We start from the raw sequence: 24651 nt of genomic DNA, 5'->3' as shown, positions 1-24651 counted from the left end.
GTGAAACACAGAGAATGGTAAATTCTTCAAATAGGAGTATCTAATCAGAGCCGCAATTTGAAATCATCACTTCTTTATGCAAGAAAATATCACAGAATATCCTCAGTTGATGAAACAATGACAGACATAACGCCAATCTTCTTAGAGTTGCTTATCATCAGAGACAGATACTCAATATTCATTGTGCAGTGGCAATAATATGCAGTAAGTTCACATGCAAGAAAAACAGTATTTACTCTTCTGCTTGTAGATGATGTAGTTTTCTACATATAACTCATGTAAAAAAAAAAAATAGCCCCATTATTTATATATAGAAATACGTAAACAAGTGTTTACAGCAGGACAGGTAGACAAAATAGGTGTCTCCATAACCGGTCAGAGAAGACAAGAAAGCAAACAAGTCCTTGAGGTGTTATGAATGAAATTGCACAGAATTAGCAGGAGACATGATGTCAATGACAAGCACAGTCTGGAAATTCAGCACTTTTGTAGACACAAGCACAACGTGTCCCACCTCACAAGACCAAAACCTACGTAACACCAATTCACATGCACTGGGATGTTTTAAAAGCAGTTCTATATTTTCTCAACTACAGCCAAGATGTTTATTAGTCTCTTACTAAATATTTTATACAAAGTGACAGGACAGAAGTCTCTGACATGTGAACTATGTTATTATGATTAATGGAGTTCATACATAAAGGGTTATTTCTCTCGAAAACGTCAGATTGAATAATTACTGGAATTAATCCCAAAGGGCTTCAGAAAATTTTCTGCCTGGTTTCAAGTCACATTTTTATCACATTTTTCTTTTGACTAGAGGGCAATCTTTAATTGCAGTTCTAAGTAAAACAAGTACTGTAAGCAATTCATCAAACATTATGAAAACTGATGTATTTTTCTAACAGTCCTTGAAAGCAGCTAATTCACTTTTTATCATCGTCTCTAGGCAATATAGAAAAATCCAATCCATAAGCTTGTTCTGTTCTGCCTCTGAAACAAAAAAGCATCCTGTCCATATATTTTATGCATCAGGTTAGCTCCAGAATATCCTGGAATTGATATATTGGAATATTACTGGCAATATTATTAAGATAAGTAGGGAACAGATGATAGCATTATTTGGTCTCTTGGATTTCTGAAATCTAATCAGTATTTAATGGACACAACGGTGCCAGAAAATCCAGAAAGTCAAAGAACATATCTCAAAAGACTCAGCTGAATGTGCTTCAGGGAAGTTTCCCAAGGTCAGTGTTACTCTGTGATGCTGCAGAAGCATACAGCAAGATCCATCATCCACCAGACCAAGGACCATGGAAAAGAAGCATCTATTAATGTTTTATTTGTTTTATTTGTGGTTTTCTTTGCTTACTTGTTTGTGGGTGTGTGTGTTTCATTAAATGTGATGGAGTGATAACTGCCCTGTAGCTGCTATATTAATTGGGCAGAAAGTAAAAAAGTAAATGCCACCCAATCTCATTTGCTACCTCTGGCCTTACAAAAACTTTATCCCATTCCATCATCAAAGACTTCTGAAGCTCAGTGCCTTCATGGTCCTCACGGCCAAGAAAACAGCTTGAAGGGGCTTCTGCTGACCTCATGTCAGTGTGTGGTCCAAGCTCAGCTAACAAAACAGACAGAAGAAAGATATGACCAAGCCTCAATTTTATAGGCTGCTTATTGGGTACAACTGTAATTCACTTGTTCTTATCCAGCTATTATTGCCTTGAATAACCATGCTGTGTTGATTACTGTCACATTCATTAGCACATAGCAAAAAACAGACTCCTGCTATGCTAGGTGCTATACAGGAAGAGACAAGCCTTGAGATCGAGAGTTGGAAACAGAAAAAACAACACATTCGATGTAGGAAGAGTAAGGTCAGAGAATAAGCAAAAAAAAAAGTGCAGTGTAGAAGTAGCAGAGTGAGGACCAGAACACATATCATAGCTTTCAGGATGGTATGTTTTTAAAAGCTTGCTACCTTTAAGTGACTCTTACTGCTCAGCAACTGAATTCTGACATATTCAGTACACTACCAAAGCTCCCTCAACCATCGATAGTCCTCTACTTGCTCATTCCCTAAATGGCCCCACTTGAGCAGTGTGTGACGGCAGGATATGTTCCAGGTGGGTGGAGGACAATACTGGGGATATTTGATAGTAGCATCTCTACCCAGAATCTACATGGCTGGAAGGAGAAAGGAAATCACCTGGTACAACATGCTATGGGAAGTGAGCCCTCAGCCTGCATTTATAGTCTGCATCATAACTAAGGGGTCTCACATCAGTCATTTGTCACATCTTTAGGATTGCTCTTTGCCATATTACTGATATAATCATGAGAGATGGTTACTCTTCCACAGCCATGTGTGAAACACACAGTATCCAATTAAACACCTTTTCAAAAACAGAAATCTCTAAAAAACGGGGAAAGATCTACGATATATCTTGAGCCACAGGCATTTCACAGATACTGACCTTTGATTTTGATTTAGAAGCTCTAACTAATAAAGCTTGGCACTACACCAAATCTGAAGAAAAAAACAAGCACTCTCTTGTCAAATTATAATTAATTTGCACTACAAAAAAGAGCAGAAGTAAGCCAAGTGTTCTTTAAAAATGGTCTCCAAGCACAGAAAAATATCCTATATCTTGAAAAACAGGCTGATCATTTCCCGTCTTTTTAAGTTGATTGTGTTTTTCCACTTGTTTAAAATACAAACTGAGTCTTAAAGAACAGTTAGTTCTTCATATGACATGAATGTTAAAGAATTAATATTACAGAAGAACAAGAAATTTCACCTCTAAAAACATATATTATGCATAGGTAATGTACAACTTCATTATTTTGTGTATGTTCTGTATATGGTTTACATGATCCTTCTATATCGTTTCAGATAAATTCAGGACCTTTAGGTATGCTCACTCAGTTGAGTGTATCTTTCTATACATTTAGTGAGAGTAAAGGATCTACACAGAGCTCTGATTACACAGTCATCAGTCTTAAGTATAGACAGACAAATTGAAATGAAACTGAACAAGAGGCAGAAAGGCTCCAATAAAAACCTGCCATTGGTTCTCACCAAACTCAATTAGTCGTTGAGAAAGGCTAGGTGTCTAAGATTACATATATACCACACACTTCATGCCTCTATCTTACAAATATGCTTGATATTGCCTCATTATTTTTAAGTTGTTTATAAAACAGGTCAGGTTATCCTCTATTTTAAGAAGGCAAGGCATCTTTTGTTATGCCGTTAAATATGTCCTTCTGAGACTCATGACCCATGATTATTACTCTTAGACATTACATCAGTTGCAAATAATACGTAATTAAGCCATAAATATTTCAGGTAGTCAACCAACCGTCTTCTTTAAGTTTGCAAAAATTACAGTGACTTCTATGTGAAATGTGAATTTTCAACCTGTTTAATGCTTTGTGAATTCTGTGTGATGATTCAGATTCCCTCCAATATCCCAATAAAATGTATCACAAAACCAACTGCAATTCAACACATTTTAGCCCGAGTTTTTCCTTCAGATTATGGATCTCATCAGAGCAGAAGGAAGGAAACATAAAAATACTGCCTTCTTTAGCTGCCAAGATATACCAACAAGTACATTGAGAATAACTGAGAATAATACAGTCTGCCAAGGAGCTGATTGCCTGCTTGCTATAGGCACTCTGCTACAATCCAACATCTATTTCTATGATTCCAGATTTAGCTCATATTGTTCAGGTCTTCAGTAATTTCAAGAGTCAGAACTAAGAACTTCCATGCAGCAGGATCCAAAACTAGTTTCCCAGTTTCCTCACAATGATTCCTTTGGAGTCTTTTAGAATAATACCCTCTGTGATGGAAGAAAACTGCCTGGGAGGTGGTGGTATTAGAACTAGGTGATCATTGAGGTCTCTTCCAACTCTAATTCTGTGATACAATTTTATGATTCTAAAAGTCTTTATTTGGTACCTAAATGCTAGTTTAGCAGCAGCTTCAGTACCAGTCTACATTTGTTGTAGTAAGGTACCTACAGAGGTCACCATAAGATTACTTATTTTTTTATGACTGTACATTAAAATACATTTGGAAAAAAAAACAAAAGAAATGGATTAGGAACAAAAATTTGTCTACTACTGAAATGAACAGATTTTCTGCTCTGGGAAAATATTCCAAGAGCAGTTCATTCACTTGTAAAAAGACTTTCCAAGAGATTGCCAGGAACAGCTTTTAACTTGTTCATCCCAGCTTTTAATAACTCATTTCAGAAATTCCTCTTGACTCTATTTCCTTCATCTTGAAAGTTTGAAAAGAGTTTACTGCCACTAAAGCTATGTCCTTGATAACAATGGTGATCTGTTTTACATCAGGATGCAATCCCCATATGAATTCAGTACAGAAGGGGCTTGTTGGCATAGCTATATCCATGTCCCCAACTTAAACTTGCCATCCTTCTGAGTGACACAAGTCATTCCAGGGGACTGGAATGTAGAATCAGTCTAAGTCGTGGGCACAAGATGGTTTAGAGCCATAACTAATTTGGCTACTATGGACATTTCTCATAGTCCTAAACAACTCTGCTATTCTGCCACTTTGTTTTCATAGGTGAAATGTTATTCAATCTCTCTTAGGGTTAATGAATCTAACAGTGATAAAATAACCAACCAAACAACCAAAACAAGGTGGTTTCTCCAGTCATCTTGGGTTAGCTGCATCCAAGTAAGAAAACAGAATTTCAGTTCAAACCACTCATGAAAAACAAATGAGAAAGCAGTCAGTGTTATAGTTTATTAAAAACAAACAAACAAAAAGAAAACTTACAGGTGAACTAAGAAAAGTTGAAGAGGACAAAGCAGATATATTCATGCATAAGGATACGCTGCAATACTCTTTGTTTTTAAGCTAACTGGTAATCAATTGCATTCTATTCAATGGCACATCCAGAAATGCCTGGGAAGCTTTTGAAACAAACCTTTATGGAGCATCTAGCTTAACATTTCTGATGGTAGAACTAATTGATTTCCAATTAACTATGACTAACTAAAACTATCACAAACGCTAATCGTTGTTATCTACAAATACTTCCTCCTAAACTTCCCAAGGCATTTTTGGAAGTATAAATAAGCAAGAGTTCATTGAAAAAAAAATGGTAAAATAATTCACTTTACATGTGAAACAAGAGTTTCAACTAGAGGGGGTAACCTGACTGTAGCACTTTCATCTTTGGTTGATGAAGATGCTAAAATGATCTTCAAGAATATGACTAATGAAAAAGGACAGTACTTCTATTTTTATAACAACTTATTTTTCCATTATAGCTAGACATTCACAACCAGTAACACTGCCCAGCGCTTTGACATCACAGCAATGTTGAGAAATCCACAGACAATTTTCACTGATACCTAAGAGAATTAGTAACTCAGTGGCTTAGTAAAGTATTCTACAAACAACAAAAAGGTGAGAGAGGCTCTTCATCTTAACACTGATGCATTTTCCTAAGAATGGACATCTGTGCCGCATTGGCAATTCTACACATAGGTCTCTTCCATGAGTGACTTTATAGAGCTATACATGAATATATGCTATTGAATATGGCTGATGATGAGTGGCTGTACTGAGAGATAAAAAGTGTTTATTGCATTGTCAAAAACAATGAGATGATTTACATAAGAATATCTACTGTTTAAATGCAGTATCAAATCCAACATGTCTGTTCAGCACTGCAAGAAATAAATGGCAGTTATGACTCTTACTTTGGCATCTGGAGTGTCCAGCACTATTTTGGTCAAGAACTTGTGTAATACAGTTCATTTTTACAATTCATAAAAGAGACAAGTTATATAGGTGATGGCCTTCTTATTGCCTGAAACCCTAAATACTGTATAGAAGGGAGAGCTGACCAAAGGGTAGGATATGAACATCAGAGAAATAACAGCTTTAATTTGCTTTACTTGGAGTCACAACTCTTCCTTCTCTTTTCTGCTTTTAAATGTTTCCTTTATATGAAATGCTATGGTTCAATGCACCTGAAAATTAAAGACTACTTTGTAAGATCAAGCTTTGAGTCTGTCCATTCATGAAAGGAAATTAAAATCACCACTAAAAGCCCCACTTTTTATTATACTGATAGAAACCATTCAAGACAAATAAAAACAACAGAAGGTAGAGGAATACTCACCACTACATATGTACAATAAATAAGATGATTTATGGGTGGTGGTGGTAGTTAATACATTAAAACTTATGCATATATATTTAGACATTAGGGTCAAGATTCTGATTTTACTCACCCTGTTCCCACCCTCTTAACCTTGGGATGACTCCAATAAATAGCTTACCAGTAAAAGTTTCTAAAACTTTAACTCAAGTCGCTCTTCTGTAACCTACTTTACACTGATTTAATCAATCTCTCTTAAATACTTAGAAACTTAGCTTGTGCTTCTTAAGATTGGTTTATAATAGCACATTTAATAAAGCTAATTTAAATGCACTAATTTATAGAGATTTGCCAGAGGCTCTGAAACTTCAGAAAATGTGTAAACTTGACAGTTTGGCTGTGATAACAGCTCAAACAGTGGAAATTAAGCTCTTTGTGTTACAATCAAGTTCAAAATGGATTCCCAGTTCCATAATGAGAAGAAGTACATTTTAAAATATACAAAATATAGAAGAAAACCAAATTTGCAAAGCTATTTCAGGGCTAAGCTGAAGATTCACCCTTGCTTTTCTGTTCAGATTCCCATGCCCCATTTCTTGCACTTGGTCATCACTCTACCTCAGCATCACAGCTCCCAACACACAGGGAGGTCTCTAGTTTAAAAACTACCTGGATTTTTTTTTACAAACACATTTTTGGACAAATAACAGCAAAGTCTCTCATGCAATATAGCTCTGACAGAGCTGTGAGATTCTGCTGAGGGCCATTAATTCTGGGTTCCTAATTCTAGTTGTCAGCCTTCCAGCTAATGCTAGATAGGTTTTCTACTGTCTGTTCTAATTTCTACCTCTGGTAACCAAATGATAATAGATTATATGCCAGCATGGCAATAGGCAGATTGGTTAGGACACAAAATGTATCCCAGGCGATTGCAAGAACCATCACAGAAAAAAAGAACACAGCTCTTCACAGTGATGTATCATGGAGTTTCATCTCTTAAAGTGGCATGCTTCATTTTATACGTAGTGTTTGGATGGTAACTAAGTGATCATTATCGTCATCTGATTTGCAGAAAATGTCAGCTTTCCTTGAATACAGAATGGAATTTTTTAGGGCTACTTTGAGAGATCTATCCCCAAACTGTTAAATGGGAGACGGCCTTAAGATCCACCTCAACAAGACTTACAGGGTTGCAGTATTTAAGGGATACAACCTCAATGCTGTGAACCTTTATTGGGTGTTTGGAAAATTAAAAATAGTCTTTTTCACCTCCCCCTACTAATTTCATCAAAATATTTGGAAATGCAAGCTAGAATGCATTATTCTTGCACAAAGGTGTTTTTAACCACTTCTGCTTCTATGCTCTTTCTTCCAGTTGTTTCATTGCTTTCCCTCCTGCTTCTGTGTACTGAGAAACAGAATTAAGGTGTACTGCAACCAGTGGACACTTGCATAAACAGCCTGCTTTGAACAAGACAGCACAATCGTGGGAGAAGGAGAGAACATTCAGCTCTCTTGCCCTACTACAACATACAAGAGGTTCATGCAATATTAAAGCATCACATTTTCCTTTGAGATCCCAGAAATGTGAAAAGCAAAAGGATGTGAATGAATATACCAGATTGGGAGCATTAAAGTGCATCGATTCCAGGGTTCTGAGACTGCAGACCGAGTGGTTAACATTTGTCATTTATTTAAGAGTGGTTAGAGCAAATACATTTGTAATGAATCTCTTTAAGTGATTTGTTATGAATGAGAGACTAAGTTTACTGAGACTTCTGTAAAACAACTTCTACTGCATCAAATTACTGCATTCCTTGATCTATACCAACACACACACACAGACAGCAGCCAGCCACGCTCACACACATGCACAGCTCCAGCATTCTGTACCTCTGCAACAAATACTCCAAAAAAAAGAAGACTTAAATATTAACATGGCTATGAAAAAGAAAGGAAATGTAACATTTTTGTCCTGCCTCCAGTACTTTGCAACCAATCTTGGCTTAAGGAGAAAATCAGCACAATCTTCTGCAGTACTTGTATTTCCAAGCGAAACTTCTTCAAAGAGGATTCATGCAGGATTGTGAGCTGTCAGCTCTGATCGCATTCATCAACACACAGCCTTTAGATTCTATTTCGTAACGGGAAAAGGAGATGGCCAGCGTTTTCCTGACAGAAGTAAGTATTGTACGTTTTTCAGTCGGTAAAAATTAGAGTGAGAGCTCATTGCAGATGCATTTCCCATTGATAATGAGGGCTGCAAATTACCAGGCAAAAATTATTTCGGTGCATGGAACAGAAAGCAACACAATCTGCAGAACTTAGGAAGTGATTGGGTTTTCCACCCCTTCTTTGCATGCTGCCGGCACGGTCAGAGCAACCTATATGCTGATCTGATTCCGAATGCCCAGTATTCTGCAAGAATAATAGTTTTGTGTGCCGTAGCATATACTGCAAATATATATATATATAAATAAATAAATTTAAAAGAAAGAAAGGAAAGAAAAAAAAGAAGAAAAAAAGCAAGCCTTTAGGAAAGGCATGTGCTGAACACACAGAGAATATGCAGGATGGAAAAAGACCAAATGTAATTAAAGCTTATAGGATAGCAGACGTTCCTATTTGCAGAGCTCTGGCTGCATTTCTATCAGAAAGAATGCACAGAATTTCAAATCATCCTCTATTTAGACAATGTCAGAATAAAAACACATTCCACTCCCCCCCCACCCCCCACCCCTCCCTTCAACCCCAAAGTCTCCAAAAGGCAAATATCCTCAGATTTACAGAGAAAAAGCAATCCGACGACACTGGTTTATGTTTTCCTTCCCAAACCAAGAAATCAAGTATCTCCCTGTCCCCAGCTAATGGCTTATACATCCAGACTTTAAACAAAAGCAAATAATAATTATAATAAAAGAATCCTAATTCTCAAGCTTCCTACTTAGCACTGCCTCGCTGTTGATGATTTGTGCGGCTGTGTGTGCGTGCGTGTTTGAGAAATGGAGAGATAGGCTTAAAGTATTTTCCATTTCATCAAAGAGCATATATTACTTTCCTGGTTCGCTCCAGCGTTTGGTTTTATGCCCACCCCTTTTCCATCTGCCCATGTCTGAGATGCACAGTGCAGGCGTACAATCATGAGCAGCTTACGACACTCAGTGAACACTAGGTGCCTCTGCATGCTCTACCAACATACTGCTCGGCTGAAGGGAAAGGATTCTTGCTGTCTCTCTGCTCTAAGCATCACCTAACAAGCAAAGCGAACAAAGAATGGGAAATAAAGCTACCCTTAGCCGGTCAGTGAATGCATGGTAATCTCTCTATGGAGTAAAGGTTGTGCCGGTCAATGGTCGTTGCAAATGATGGACATTAAACAGATTGCCAAATCCTGTGGAGTCGTTAGTAAAGAGTTTGGAGTTTTTTTCACGCCACAGTGTTAACTGCAGAGAAAAGGACAGAGGGAGAAGGAGAAGATCAAGCTCATGCACATAGTTCTGAAACTTGCAGGTCCTAGGAGTCAGCTAAAAGCTAGCTGGACAAGCCTTGAGCTCTTTGAGCAGAAGCGAAGTGAGACATTGTGAGCTTGCCAGCCCTGCACAGCTCTGAAAGGGACCGAATTTGTAGCACAGAGGGGTCTTTTTTAGCTCTGCATATAATTAGTCCAAACACAAAGGAAGCAACTGAATGGAGGTTGTCACTCTCTGGAAAAGGGTGGGTAAGACACTTTTTAATTAAATTCTTTCATGAAGAAAGATTTTTTTTTTCTCTTTGCTGCAGCCTTTAACATGAACAAAATCAGTATCATTTTACCTTTGAATGTCTGTGAACTTTAATGCTGCGCAGCTCCTGCATGCTGTAAAGTGAAATATTTGGCTCTGTGTTTGTTCCGTTTGCTGTTTTGCTTTGGTCTGGGCTTTTTTTTTTTTATTTTTGTTATTGTTGTTGTTGTTTATTTTCTTTCTTGTTGTTGTTTTTCCTCTTAAATAAAATATGATGTAGAATTTGAAAAGATTCAATGGACATTCTCGAGCATATTTGGAAATATTCTTGCTAATGGATTTCCTTCTTATCGGTCTCTGTTTAAACTGGCTGCTGAGGAAGCCCCCGGGGTTGATATTGTGTACGCTGGGTATCTTTTCTAAAATGCTTCCAGCCGTGAATAGTGGGTGTCCACAGCTATGTCGGTGTGAGGGCAGGCTTTTGTACTGTGAATCACTGAATCTCACAGAGATGCCTCGCAACCTGTCGGGCATGATGGGCTTGTCTCTGCGGTACAACAGCCTTTCAGAGCTGCATGACGGACAGTTCACAGGGTTAATGCAGCTCACGTGGCTCTATCTGGATCACAATCACATTTGCTCAGTGGAGGGGAATGCCTTTCAAAAATTGCGGCGAGTTAAGGAGCTCACCCTGAGTTCCAACAAAATCACCCAACTGCCCAACAACACATTCCGACCCATGCCAAACTTGCGCAGTGTGGATTTATCGTACAACAACCTGCAGTCGCTGGAGCCCGACCTGTTTCACGGGCTGAGAAAACTCACGACTTTGCACATGCGGTCAAACGCCATCAAGTTTGTGCCGGTGAGAATATTTCAGGACTGTCGCAGCCTGAAGTTTCTGGACATAGGATACAATCAGTTAAAGAGCCTGGCTCGAAACTCTTTTGCGGGCTTGTTTAAGCTCACCGAGCTGCACCTCGAGCACAATGACTTGGTGAAGGTGAATTTAGCCCACTTCCCCAGGCTCATCTCCCTGCACTCGCTCTGCTTGCGACGGAATAAAGTCACCATCGTCGTCAACACTTTGGACTGGATATGGCAACTGGAAAAACTGGATCTCTCTGGCAACGAAATCGAGTACATTGAACCTCACGTCTTCGAAAGCGTGCCTCACCTCAAGTCCCTGCAGCTGGACTCCAACCGGCTGACCTACATCGACTCACGCATCCTGGACTCCTGGAAGTCTCTCACGAGCATCAGCCTGTCGGCCAACACCTGGGACTGCGGCCGCAATGTCTGCGCCCTGGCCTCATGGCTGAGCAGCTTCAAGGGCCGCTACGACAGCAACCTGCTCTGTGCTACCCCTGAGTACGCGCAGGGTGAGGACGTTTTGGATGCGGTCTATGCTTTCCACCTGTGTGAGGACACGGTCGACCCCACCAGTTTCAACACCCTGTCCCCTGTGACCAACAACAGCGACCAAATGTTTGGCTATGGCTCGGCTGCCGCCACGGCCTACGCACCAGAGGCCGACGAGGAGCCGACGACGTACGCCATCACCGTGACGCTGCCCGGCGAAGGCGCGGAGAATGCCGTGCAGATTCACAAGGTGGTGACAGGGACCATGGCACTGATTTTTAGTTTCCTCATTGTGGTTTTAGTGTTGTACGTCTCCTGGAAGTGCTTTCCAGCCAGCATAAGGCAGCTAAGACAGTGCTTTGTAACACAACGCAGGAAGCAGAAGCAGAAACAGACCATGCATCAAATGGCTGCCATGTCAGCCCAGGAGTATTATGTTGATTACAAACCCAACCACATCGAGGGAGCCCTGGTGATCATTAACGAGTACGGATCTTGCTCCTGTCACCAGCAGCCAGCGAGGGAGTGCGAGGTGTGATTTGCCTTGGGGATTTACACAGTGTGCAACCAAATAGCGGCGCGCAGACAGGGAGCAGAGTGGGGGGTTTGCGGGGCTTTGCTGAGGATTTCGTGGGCACTCCTCTGCTGAAATCACAGGAGGAGCTGTTGGCAGAACTTGATATTTTAGCTTTATCATGTCTTAAAATCTTCAGGACAGCCAATCTTAAGATTTCCTATGCTAATACTCCCTTTGAAGATCTGTCAATATTCAGGAAACTGAGAGTGTAAAAAAGGTACTGATTATTGATCTTTTGTAAACTAAGGAAAATGTTTAAAATAAAAAAAAATAGCATTTACAGTTTTTACAGACTGGTGTATATTACCTGAGTTGTTCCCTGTATACAAAATGCAACAGTTTAACCTTTTTTTCTCTTTGTTCTGAGTGTTGAAATGAAAGCCTGGGAGCAAAGAAGACACATAAAACAGGCTGATAAAATTTAACCCAATGGCTGCCCGTTGTAATTAGTGCACATTCAGTTCCATCATTTTACTGGCAATATGAAGCATGACACCAGAATTCTATTTGTGTTCCTGTGCTACCTGTAACTGGATGTTAGTGCAGCCAGTGCACTCCAGAGGGTCTGAAGTTCTGCCCATGCCCCAGGACTGGGTGTCAGAAGGGTTTTTAAGCACAGCTCACTTGTATGTTGCTGTAAGAGCCATAAAAACTGCATTGTAACCCCTAAAAGTATATTTTTATTTTTTTTTAAATCAGAATAGATCATATTGCAAAGTCTTGTAAAGAACCAAACAATTGAAATGCTGCTGAAAAAGTGCTAGTCATCATCTTCTTTAAAACAAAAATATGAGAAAACCCTATGTGTAAGGGCTTTTGCTAGCCATTTCCCACTCCTATGCTTGCTCTGAACTATAACCAGAGCAAAGAAACCTTTGCTTTATGCACTGTAGAGCCACACTAAAGTTGAGCAGGAGCAGTTCAGTGCTCAGTGGTACAACCTGTGTGTGTTTGGGGCTGTGAGTGGGACAGAGCTACCCAAGCATACTTCTGGGTTCTCTGGCATATGCTAGCAAAGCTCACCTTGTGCCTCTCACTGCCCTCACCAACAAAACAGCCTGAAACCCACACAGAAGCTGAAAGCATAGGAACCCTCCCTACCAATGACTGATCCATGGGATTTATGGGTATGAACAGTGATTTGATAATGTAGAATCACACGACTGCTTTATTCTGATTGTCCTTGAATAAAGGCTTCCTTTCCTTGTATTTTGGATTTTTCATTCTAGTACACGAACAACCTACTGCTTGATCTTTCCAACAACTCCCCTCATACTAATGAAGGTGAAACAGTTTTATAACATCAGGCAGAGCATCTTGAATTTCTCTCCATACAGCATAACATGTTAATAAAATGCTGCAGATAGAGAACCAGGAAACATTTTTTTAATGCTTTGTACAAATTTCCCTATCTCTAAGATGCAAGAGAGGAAAACTCCAGAATTCAGACAGAATGTTACCTACTCTTTAAAGAATACAGCAGTTTTACAAAGAAGAGATTAGGCACAGATCATGTAATATTTTTTACTGCACACCAGCTTTTTAGCTGCTAATTTTAACCATATAGAGTGAGTTTTATATTTTTCCTAACTGACACTATTTTTAAGGGGTCAAAACTTATAGCTTCCTATGCTTTGTACATCCATCATTCTGTTTAATATTAAATATGAGACAGCCTTCTAGTAAATATATATATATATATATATTTAAAGAGACTGTAATGTCATCAATGAGATCAATGAGAATATGCATTGGGAGAGGATTGTTCAGGGGAATTTTAATAAAAATAGACCTTTTAAATCAAAGCCACTGAAAAATTACCTCCAGGTTTGAAACAAGCTGTCAAACTGGCCCTTTATCTGCTTAAACAACTGTGCATTTCTGTTTCTTTGCCTCAAACACAGAGGGGTCTGATCCATCCCCAAATTCTCAATATAGGAACTCTCAATAGAGGAACCTATGAGCAAAGGTACTGTATGTCAGGGGAGAAATTACTTCAAGCCATTCTGACTGAGACCAGAAATGTGAATTTTCCCCTTTAAAGCCCTCTCTCTGAAATCAACATAGATCTAAGGTTAACTTTGGACTACATTATACATTCCTCAAATCAACATCCAGCACTGCAGTCAGAAGGACTGATTACAGATAAAAGCCAGAAAGCTTCTAAAACCACCCAAGACTGTTAACATATTGTCTACATAAGGTTAAAAAGAGAAAAAAGAAAAATAAAGGAAAAAACAACAACCAAAATCTTTCCATAGTGACCCCCTGTTACTCAAAGGGAATGTATTAGTGCTGTCATGTTTTTAGCCCTGTAAATCTGATGCAAATCTGATATTGACAAACAATTATCCTGTGCTTGCATTTCTATGTATTTTTTAGCATAGCTGTGGGTTGTTATTTTAAACACAGACCTCTGGAATGATTCCTGTTGTTTTTTGGTGTTAGCAACCTCAAGCAAAGTTTGCAAGATGTGAGCAATTCTGCCTTTGCAATTTATTCAACCCGTGCTTCATGCTCGAGTGACAGCTTGAGTAAACTGAACAGAACATTTGGCTTTCAAGGGGCAGTGATTCCAGAAGCGAGGGTGAATTTCAGCATTGCCTGTTGCCATTGCTCCTGGAGAGAGGTAATGACCACCAGCGGCTTGTTACCCCAGCAGGATGATGGATGAACCCTACATGGAGAGGATTTCACTTTATTAAACTGACAAAAATGAGCTGTTTTCACAATCTTCATGCAAAAATCTTTTATAAGGGTAATGTCTTCTAGAGACAGCCCTCTGATGATCTCCAGATATCTGGATACTTATCTACTTGTGGAAAGAAGGATGCCACCTGTTCCATGGTACAGAGGTGTTCCATTGGCCACCCACATTTGTTCTAAAAGTTTATGTGACAAAAACATGGACAATAAAAAGGACACCGAGATTTCATTTCAATTCAGCTCTTACAAACCCAGTTATTCATCCTGCAACTGGCTGCTTGCATTGGTATATATGAAAAGTCTTCTTTTTATAATGTATTTATGGCAACTGCAAGAATACATTTTCCCCTCACTATTTCTTTCAGACTTCATGTTTACCAGCTGTCCAGACATATGTCATTCCCTCTCTCTTGATCCCCTTATCCTGGCTCACTCTATGGCTCCAAAAAGAAAAAAGGAAGAAAAAGGGAGAAAAAAAGAAAAGAAAGATACTTTTGGGGTTAGCTGTGACAGTTTCTTGTTCAGATTATTGGGAAATATCAAAGGAACTAGAATATTTTAAATAGTCCCCTTTGAACGTTCCACTTAGCAGACTAATCTGCCTTTTATAATTAGGTAATTAACATTATTTTCTTCTTCTTTTTTTTTTAGTGTTCTTAACATCCAAGGCAGGGTGAAAGGCATGAGAAAGAGCCATCATTTTTGAGGATGGTTAACGCTATCAGTGTTATAGATCTCTAATATGCAATCTCTTGCTGCTAACATCAATACACACTCACAGTGCACCCAGTGATGAAGGAACTGTTTCTGTGTATGCTTTGAATGTATATAAGGGATAACTTATTTTCCTTTCTGTCTTTTTTCCTTTTGTTCTGTACTAAAAAAAAAGAAAAAAGAAAGTGATATGAAACCACAGAATCAATGCTAATGTATCACATTCTGCTTCTGGCCTGAATATATAAAAATACAAAGAAATTCTGTGTTAAAGCTGCAAATTCCCTCCTTTACCACGCTGTCTGAGTATTGCAGGGGGCTCGGGCAGTGTGAAGATGCAGCTCTATGCTTGGGTATATAAATGCCTTGCACACTGGTGCAAAAATCATTAATGATACCTAAGGATATTTCTGTATGCTGTAGTAGATGCTCAGTGATTCTATGACGAAGGTGCTGAGGGGTACTTGAAGCGCACCTAGTTGGTTGTTTTCTTTGGCTCCAGTAAAGAGCTTCTCATTTGCTTTTGAGATGGACTAAATTTGTTTCTTGAACATGTCTGGTTCTGCACTAACAGCAAAAGGATGTCCTGAATACCCCTTCTCTCCAGCTTCTCCAGTGGTATTCAGAATGTCAAATATGTATCTAATTAGGAAGCTTATTACTAGAGCTATGATAATAATAATAATAATAATAACAGAAATGAAGAGGTGACAAAAAATGAGAGAAAGGACCGGAGAAATGAAAAGGAAATGAAGCTGTGGTTTGGCTTCTTCTGCCTTTTCATTCGAAAGATGGTAAATCTAAAGGATCAGCACAGATGAAAACCAAGACTGAAGGTGGGTGAAGAAAGCAGTTTTAAAATCTGTGCAAGCAGGGATGAAACAGCTCCTGGAGAGGAAGGCACCACAGCAAACAGCTCCACTGAATGAGAAAGAGAAAAGGAAGGGGCAAGGGCACAGATGAAAGGGAAGATGAAACCTGGTGAGAAGGCGAGGGGACCACCACACACTCCAGGTAAATGAGATTTTTCAGTGCCTTCACCTCCCACATGGCAAGGGCAAACAGCAGTGGTTTGAACAAGACACCCAGCCCCTCTTTCTGTCTTTCCAAACATACACATGATTTGAGATGGGTTAGTTGGCATAGTGGGAATGGACTGATGGTTGGACTTGATCTTATAGGTCTTTTCCAACCTTAATGATACAATGACTCTATGTTTGTTTACTTTTCCACTGCCTATTCCACTACTTTTGCTAGCTGGACTTCCTATCTACCCTCAGCACAGCTTACTATTCACTTTCTAGGAAATCAGGCTTTTATAACCAGCCTATCTCATTTTTTTCCATCCTTTAAGAAACACTCATTTAAAGAGAAGGGGATGGTGAGCTATAGCAGATTCTGCTGCTAAACACATCCATGCTCACTCTCCCTCATATTCAGCCTCTGTATTCATGGCTATTATGACAAAACGTATCTGAGGTATTTTTGCTGGATCCAATTTATCTCCATGCATGGAGGTTATACTCTTCCTTGACCTGCTCAACCCATTCTAATATTATCAAATTGAGCATTTATACAGGTTCCTTTCCAAACATGAAGTTCATTAGGAATTTAGGAAATGCTGGTGATTTAGAGATTAACCTTTTACAGAATTACTGAAATAAACCAGAGCTATTACGGTATTAGAATCTATGTAAAAGAAAGCCAACAGAAAAGCATATTTAAAGCCACGTAAAAGACTTTCCATCCACTAGTTTATTTCTTTTTTACAGCAGAGAAATCTGATGAAAGGAAAGGAGTGAGCACAATCCACCTCTAAAGTTATCTAGAGGGAAGCAAGGCTACAAAAATATTACAGAAACCAAGCAACAATCTTCTGCTGGCATGACAGAGCCTGTAATCGGGTGGGTGGCTGTGAAGAGCCAAGCTGAATGCTGCAGAGCACTGTAATTTTATTGCAGTGTGGCTGCTTTAAAGCAAACCCATTTGCAGTGAAATCTGTACTTCCGTGAGAACATGGCAATTGTTTTTGTTACAAAGATAACGTCACTTGTTGGCATTCAGGAGCAATTATTCAGCCTTTAAGCCAATTACTGCTCCAACTCTGCCTTTGCTGGTGTGACAGTTGGGTGAGAGAGGGAAATGTAGCAGGCTGCAGTGGCTAAAGAACAGCATCGTGTGCGCCTGTGCTTGGCAAACAGCACATACTATGCTGCTAAGGCACTTTTTATTTTAAACCATTTTGCTGCTCTCATGTTCTTCACATCCTCACACAGTAACTACAGCCAGAGACGTCCTTCAGCATGGGTGCTATGGGAACCCGACTGATCCCGTGCCGTGACTGAGCTAACAGAGCCTAAACCCGAGCTTTCAAAGATAATAGGTGAGTATAAAAATCGACTTCATCACAGAATTACCATTTTGAGCACAGCAGATTTATCTGATTGGCACGCTTGGAAACTAAGCTCACACCCAGCAAAATTTGTTCTGGCCTTTTTTTTCCAGACACATTCTTGTCCTAATTGCAAACCAGAGCACAGTGCTGGAGAGGAGACTTAAAACTGTATTTTCAGTAAAATCTGAGATTTAAAATAAAGAAAGAAAGAAACGCGTGGACAGATCAAACTGATTAAAAGGGCTTATCCAATGAAGGTGATGCAGCTTATAAATAATAAATCTCAGTAAAGCAGCACACCTCTGTACCCTAGTGGTTACAAAGAGGTATGAGCAAGCGTCCTAACAGCTAAGGGACTCGGCATGAAAACAGATTGCTAAATATCCTTTAAAGTATATTAATTCCCTCTAATTTTTTTATCCTATCTTACCCATTCTCCCATTTTCCATTCCCAGAATTTCACGGGCAGAGTGAATCAAAGGTTGCTGGGAGGGAAGCCCTGAAAATCCCAAACTAAACTGCAAGAACTGCCCACAGCTGTAGAATTCCAGAGGTTTGGATTCCTTCATCAGATGCCAGCCTTGTGAAACACATCTGCAATCAAACCTGTTTGCAAACTGAAAGCTCAGAGCAAAGCATGCTCCTGGGAGTAAACCCAAACCTGTCTCTAACTTCTGCTGACAGTCTGGCTTGCCAAGAGGTCTGGTAAATACTAAGTAATAAGAATGAGATAAACAATCTTGGGATTTTTTTTTTTTGCCTTTTTTTTTTTTTTCAAACTTTGCTCCATCCTAAAATTCATACTGACAAAGAATTGACTTCCCCAATCCAGATTATTTCCCAAAGCAATTTTCCAACAGCAAACAGAAATTTGTGGCTGCTGCTTACAGGTTTGCGATCTTCATACTAAAGAGGCAAACACATGTCAAATGTTTACCTTAATTCCATGTAAATATCACTTCATATTGGACATTCTGTATTTCTCTGCATATGCAACTGCCTTCATCTTGAAACCCACTGCTGCTGTCAGATGAATTCCCTGAACAACTATTTGTAATGAATTTAAACACCTAATTGCTGTAAACTAATAAAGTGAATGTGAGCCCTATGGCCCTAACCACAAAGAAAGGCTGGAGACAATAAATGAGTGGAAGAAATGCATCAGAAATTCACTCTGGGGAGAGAAAAGGGGAGACTTGCTAAACCAAAATACACTGCATATTGTGAGTCTTAAGGCTGCAGAAGGTGAAGGGCATTGAGCATCACCTGCAGAAAGGTGAATTACACAAGATGTAGGAAAACTCTGCTAAAAGAAAAGGGGACAGGTGCCCACAGCAGGTGAACCAGGAAGAGAATGAGGTTGTAACCAACATAGGAGACACTCATCAGGGGATAGTAAATACCTGTGGCAATATTTAATGACACACTGAGAACAAAAAAACATGGATCTGCAGTGGGGAACACAACAATTCATGAAGTCCAATTAAACCAGATCCTGAGCTTATTTCCCTACTGTGCTGATGGTTTTTTGGGGGATATATTTTTAAATAACTATTTTATTGTTATTTGTTATCTTTTTCAATGATACCTTTATCAAGGACATAGACAATGGGATCACGAGTACTCTTAGAAAGTCTGCAGATGACACCAAGATGTGCATGCTGCAGTTGACATCATAAAAGGAAAAGATGCCATCCACCAGCACTTGATGGGTTTGAAAAGTAGGCCCGTGTGAAATAAATGAGGTTTAATATGGACAAGAGGGGAAATTTAGGTTAGATGTTAGGAAGAAATTATTTACTGAGAGAGTGGTGAGACAAACGCAAAGGCTGCCCAGAGAGTCACAGAATCACCAAGTTTGGAAAAGACCTCCGGTATCATTCATTCCAACTGTCCACCTGCTATTAATATTTCCCAACTAAACAATATCCCTTAGTACAATATCCAAACATTTTCTTGAACAAGAAGCTGTAGATGTCCCATGTCTGAAGGTGCCCAAGGCCAGACTGGATGGGCCCCTGGGCAGCCTGATCTGGTGGGTGACACCCAGACCACAGCAATGATTGTGACTGCACAGGCTTTAAGTTCCCTTTAAATCTAATCCATTCTATGATTCTATGGCTATGCACAACACCAGACCTTTGATTTTTGCTTTATGTTAAACATGCCAAATCAATACTTGTACTTCTTCAATGGGAAGCATGTGCAGGCTCAACTAAATTCTATTCTATTGGTTTTATGTGTATAGTTCCCTGATAACAGCAACTGTTAGGCATCATGCAGTTATTCTAGCTAACAGAAGAAAGATTTTCCCCCAAAATGTCCCCCTAAGTTGTTTTTTTGAAGTCACATTTCATGTCTTTCATAAAAAAGGGAGATGAAAAGTTCCCTATTTTTTTTTCCCTAGTTATGTTTCCCTGTTATGAAGCACAACCTAGCCCCAATCTGTCATTTTTCATTAGCAAAGGAGTCAATTTATGGCTGTTAATGACAACTCTTAATGAGAATTTGATGAATAAGTTCTGGAAAATCAAACTTGAAACAAACACTAAAATCTACATATCTACATCAAACCTATTGTTTTCAAGTAAGTGAGATGTTATTAAGTGGGAAATAAAACTTAGAGTATTTATAGAAGTAGTGCATTTAAATTGGCAAATCGTTTGGACAAAATGGTATTCATCAAGATTTAAAAAAGAAACAAACAAACAACAAAACAACAAAAAAGAAAGTGCAAAAATAAAGTGGAGGAGATGCTAAAAGTACTGATTTCTTCTAAGTGCAGCTGTTGCACCAAATACTTACCCTATCTTGAACCCAAATAGAGATTATGCTAATGAAGTGATAAATCTTAAACAGTAGCTTTTAACTTAGTTTAAAGATCAGTTAAGGTCTGTAATATCATACAAAAGGGATAAATTGACTGGGCTTTTGTGGAGTAAGGGCAAGATCATAGAATCATAGAATTACCCAGGTTGGAAAAGACCCTGAAGATCAAGTCCAACCGCAGCCTAACCAGTACCCTAACTCTAAAAACCCTCCACTAAATCATATCCCTGAGCACCACATCCAAATGGCTCTTAAACACATCCAGGGATGGCGATTCAACCACCTTCCTGGGGAGCCCATTCCAGTACCTAACTACCCTTTCTGTAAAGAAGTGCTTCCTAATATCCAACCTAAACTTGCCCTGGCGCAACTTGAGGCCATTTCCCCTTGTCCTGTCTTTCCCCTTGTCCTGTCCTGATCTTTTTAACAAACTCATTTAAAAGACATTCAGGCTCCAATGAACAAGACAAGTTCCACAATCATAGAAAACTAGCTAGGCACCAAAAACTACAGTGACTTTTCAGTCAGTACAGCAAAACAGGGAGTGCAGCATGCTGACGAGGCCAGGGTTGCTGAATCATCCTGGCAACAATCAGGAAATATTTGACAATGTTTTTCAAATGACGGATTACTTATGCTACAAAAAGTAATGAAAATCAGGAGGATGTGCAGACGGACTTCCAAAACCTGACGATTGCATAAGATTTGATGGATGAAATTCTCAATTGTCAAATAGAACGCAAAAGACGTAATAGAAGGAAAGCTGTTCATGCATGCAGTGAAAACGTAAGTTATATGCAATAATTGAACAACTATTATTCAGGATATTGCATTGAAACTCTGCTCATTATGTGGAGACTTAGAAAAAAAGAGAGAGAAAAGAAAGGTTAAATAACGTCTAAAATGTATGCACAACTGAACAGCATTTCAGAAATTAAATAGATTGATATTACTCCGCCTTCTGTTAGAAAATCATCCCTAGCTCTGTTAAGCATAAGCTATGAAAGCCTATAAGCGGGTGATAAAGATAAGCTGCTGACAAGCAAAAGAAAGAAAGAATCGAAAAGTTTTTTTGTAAAAGGAGATGAGCAAAGAACCCGGGCCTTTGAATTCAGAACAACAGCAAATCGCGTACCCATTCCCCCTCTAGTGGCCAGTCCACACAGGGTTACTGCAAAGTGAAAGGCAATACACCGGCAATCGATTTTAAAGCAAACACACGCCTCCTCTTTCTCCGTTCACAACGCTACGTGACTTCAAATTATATTACTGTTATTGTGCTACTCCTCATTAAGCTACCTGCTGTATTCCTTCTTTGCTGCTTGTCATCTGTCAGAGCCGAAGCTGGTTTACAGCAGAGGTATGATTTTGTGACATGCTCATGCTGACCTCCAAGAGAAGGATATGGAGTGTGACAGGGGCTAAAGTGTACACTCCAGAAACAGAAATATTCATAAAGTAAAGAAAAATAAACTTTGGTACTCCTTGTACAAGACACCACTGGTGTAAAACAATAGGCATTAAAAAAGGAATGGTTGTACAGGAATGGGAACAGGGAACTAATTGAGTCCACCTACCTCTAAAATCTTTTGGATTAAAAAAGGTGCTTGTTTAGGAGCAAAAGCTGATGGGGCACAGTGTGGGGTGGACATGACCTTTTGTAGTTCCCAGCCATGGCTACATGCACGTGGATAAGCTGAAGCTGGAGTGGACCCACCCACCCCCATGTTTGCAGTACACACAGGTTGTCCTTGCAGGACATCATTTAAAATCATTTAAAAAGAGGGAATTTTTTACCCATTTCTCTGCATAATGCAATGTAACAGACCATGTTTTGTTTCCATCTTTTAGCAGTCCTACCCAAGCACTTCTGTGGACCAAAGGAGACGCTAAGCTGGATGAACAAAGAGGGGATGCTGACGAACGAAAAGGAGCTGTGCTCTGATTCTTGTTGAGATAATGCCAAACCTCTCATTGGGACTATTTGTATTTCTTTTTTAATTTCCTCTCTTTCACAAAAAATACAAGACAGAAGAAACCTGGTGGCTTGAAGCAGAAATGAACACTATTTGGTTGCATTCTCAGGGAGCCTGCTATGTCCTTGAGCTAATAAAGTTTGTCTCTCATTGGAAAGGCAAGAAGTAGTGTGGGATTATGTTTTTCTCTTGTAAAATCTTTTCACCACTTAAGTTTTTCAACCTCTGCTTCAAATGTCATCCTTAGGAGTGCTTTTTATTTCCAATAAATGGTAATTAGTGTATGGGACAGATTAGCAAATTAAGTAACCCTTTCTGCAAATGATTTGTGAAGAAATTACCCAAGAACATGTTTCTGATTAAAGCTCTTAACACACCAATCACACTTGTAAACATTTGAATAAATAAATTAATGATATATGGCATTACACTGTTTTTTTATGGGTTGTTCTGAAATCACCAATTAACCACCATAAGCTGTGCCTTTCTATACCTTACAGAGGCTTTTGGTGAAGACCAAATTCTACTTTATATGGAGCTCATAGCGGGCATTTTCATGTTAATTTAATATGTTGTTACTAATTTGTTCAACTGAAACTAAAGAATAACACAGTAAACAAGGCACAGTTTGACATCTCACATCTTAAACTAAATATATATATATGTATGAACCCATTTCCAATGTGTCTCATTAATTTTAGCTAATTAAAAATATTTAGAAAACAGATTATTCAAATTATTTGTATATAGTAATGTGAGCAATGTGTTCTTCCAGCATACAATGAATTCGTTACTATCCACAGCAAATTTGATAGCATATCCTTTAGTGATGCAACTTCCAACAACAGTTGTATTTTAATATTCACTGTCAAGACAGTTTCAAGGGTAAGAATATAAGGTACTTTTCAGACAGTCATAAATAGACCAACAAAATGCAGTTGAATACCGTTAGGATGGGCATAGGGTATGAGGAAAAGCCCACTGAGAAATCTAAAGAGAATTGATTCTCTACTGAATGTGGGAAGAATGCATCCACACTGACCCACCAAGGACATCTACTTTTACACCATTTCTTACAGAGAGGCATGTTACACAAAGTGAAGCAATTAGAGAATTAATTGCAAGTGAGTGGCTTGGAGCAGTTGGTTGAGCACATCATATTGGGCGGGTACTTTTTACCTATTATTTAAGTGTAACAACATGCCTATTCATAAACATATTTTCCTAGATTTCTTGTCACAACAGACAAAAGGCAATCCTTGACCTTTGACTGATACATCTCTAGAGATGTGAGAAATAGGGGTTCTTCAGAATGACATCCCGATGTATGCTGTGATTTACTTTGAATGACATTACCAGGGTAAATTAAATGCCAGGTTCAAGACTAACTTGTCTCTTATTAATTAACAACACGAGCAATTCCTTTTGAGTTACAGATAACACATTTTACAAACTACCAGAAGCATTTTTATGACTAAACTTATCTCAAAGGCTCTCTCCCAATGTCTGCCGCAATAAAATAAAATAAAATAAATCATAATTGCAATGGTGGATCATTTTTCCCTTCATGAAAATTAAATATCAAAAGCCATTTAATTAAACAGAACGATAACTAAATGATTTTAACCATCCAAAGAATTCAAACGAAGGATGCTCTCCCCAGATGCTGAAATGTTTTGCCACAAGGATACAATCTTTAACAAAGTAAGCTATTCTAAGCAGGCATTTGTAAACCAACTCCTCTGTGACAAGGTCATCTCTTGATAATTTCCATTACAAACTTTTGCCTTTGTCTGTGTGTTACACACAGAGTGACAGCCCAATCTTCAGTCAGGCCACATGTTCTGAACAGTGAAACTGAGATTCTGTTTGATATTCTCACTGACTTTAGAATAAATAAATAAAGGAACAAGTTTTACATGAACTACATGCTTCAAGTGCTCCTATCAAACCCTATCCTGTTTACATCATTAAATCAGCTTTGCCTTAGCTGCAGCTCTAAAAGATAGAAGGCATACGTGTTTTCTTTGCAACCTCTGCAAGACGTTTGATTCTACTTAAAGAACAGTTTCCAATCAGCAATAAAAACTGGGGAACATTTCCTTTTGTTTTTAAATGCTCTATCTTTTTTTCTCCTGCTTCAGAAGTTTTATCTAAACTAGAGCTAACTGTGTATTAGCCTGCCTTTCCCTTGATGAGTTAAAAGGAGAAT

General features: G+C 38.9%; 2 protein-coding genes and 1 long non-coding RNA gene across 6 annotated transcripts in view; 2 read left to right on the top strand and 1 right to left on the bottom strand.

Moving 5' to 3' along the window:
- The window catches only part of CTNNA2 (catenin alpha 2), a 441905-nt gene that overhangs the window by 131133 nt on the left and 286121 nt on the right, over positions 1-24651 (bottom strand). The gene's annotated exons all lie outside the window — the stretch shown is intronic.
- Positions 7927-16253, top strand: LRRTM1 (leucine rich repeat transmembrane neuronal 1). 3 transcript variants are annotated; one of them, XM_072334897.1, is made up of 2 exons: positions 7927-8339; positions 10161-13028. In XM_072334897.1, the coding sequence occupies exons 1-2, from the start codon at positions 8316-8318 to the stop codon at positions 11778-11780; spliced, it is 1644 nt and encodes a 547-aa protein (XP_072190998.1). In that variant the 5' UTR covers positions 7927-8315; the 3' UTR covers positions 11781-13028. The 3 variants fall into 3 exon arrangements, 2 of the variants coding, with proteins under 2 accessions (XP_072190998.1, XP_072190997.1); XR_011903400.1 differs by lacking the exon at positions 10161-13028 and adding an exon at positions 16114-16253 and having other exon boundaries at positions 8250-8339; XM_072334896.1 differs by lacking the exon at positions 7927-8339 and adding an exon at positions 9319-9872.
- LOC140251310 (uncharacterized) lies at positions 17346-23983 on the top strand. Of its 2 annotated transcripts, none has more exons than XR_011903402.1 (3): positions 17346-17622; positions 18090-18339; positions 22315-23158. It is a non-coding gene; the product is annotated as an uncharacterized lncRNA (long non-coding RNA). The 2 variants fall into 2 exon arrangements; XR_011903401.1 differs by having other exon boundaries at positions 17352-17622; positions 18090-18334; positions 22315-23983.

This window comes from Excalfactoria chinensis, chromosome 4 (genome assembly GCF_039878825.1).
Source record: "Excalfactoria chinensis isolate bCotChi1 chromosome 4, bCotChi1.hap2, whole genome shotgun sequence".
NCBI lineage: Eukaryota > Metazoa > Chordata > Aves > Galliformes > Phasianidae > Excalfactoria > Excalfactoria chinensis.
Note: the sequence above shows the minus strand (reverse complement) of the source record. Positions and strands in the feature narration are given on the sequence as shown.

Excerpts from the sequence above, each read along its gene's own strand:
- LRRTM1 (XM_072334896.1), top strand. The coding sequence starts at position 9,846 with ATGGAGGTTGTCACTCTCTGGAAAAGG. Across the intron at positions 9,873-10,160 it reads TTGTCACTCTCTGGAAAAGG|AATTTGAAAAGATTCAATGG; the intron begins GTGGGTAAGACA and ends AATATGATGTAG.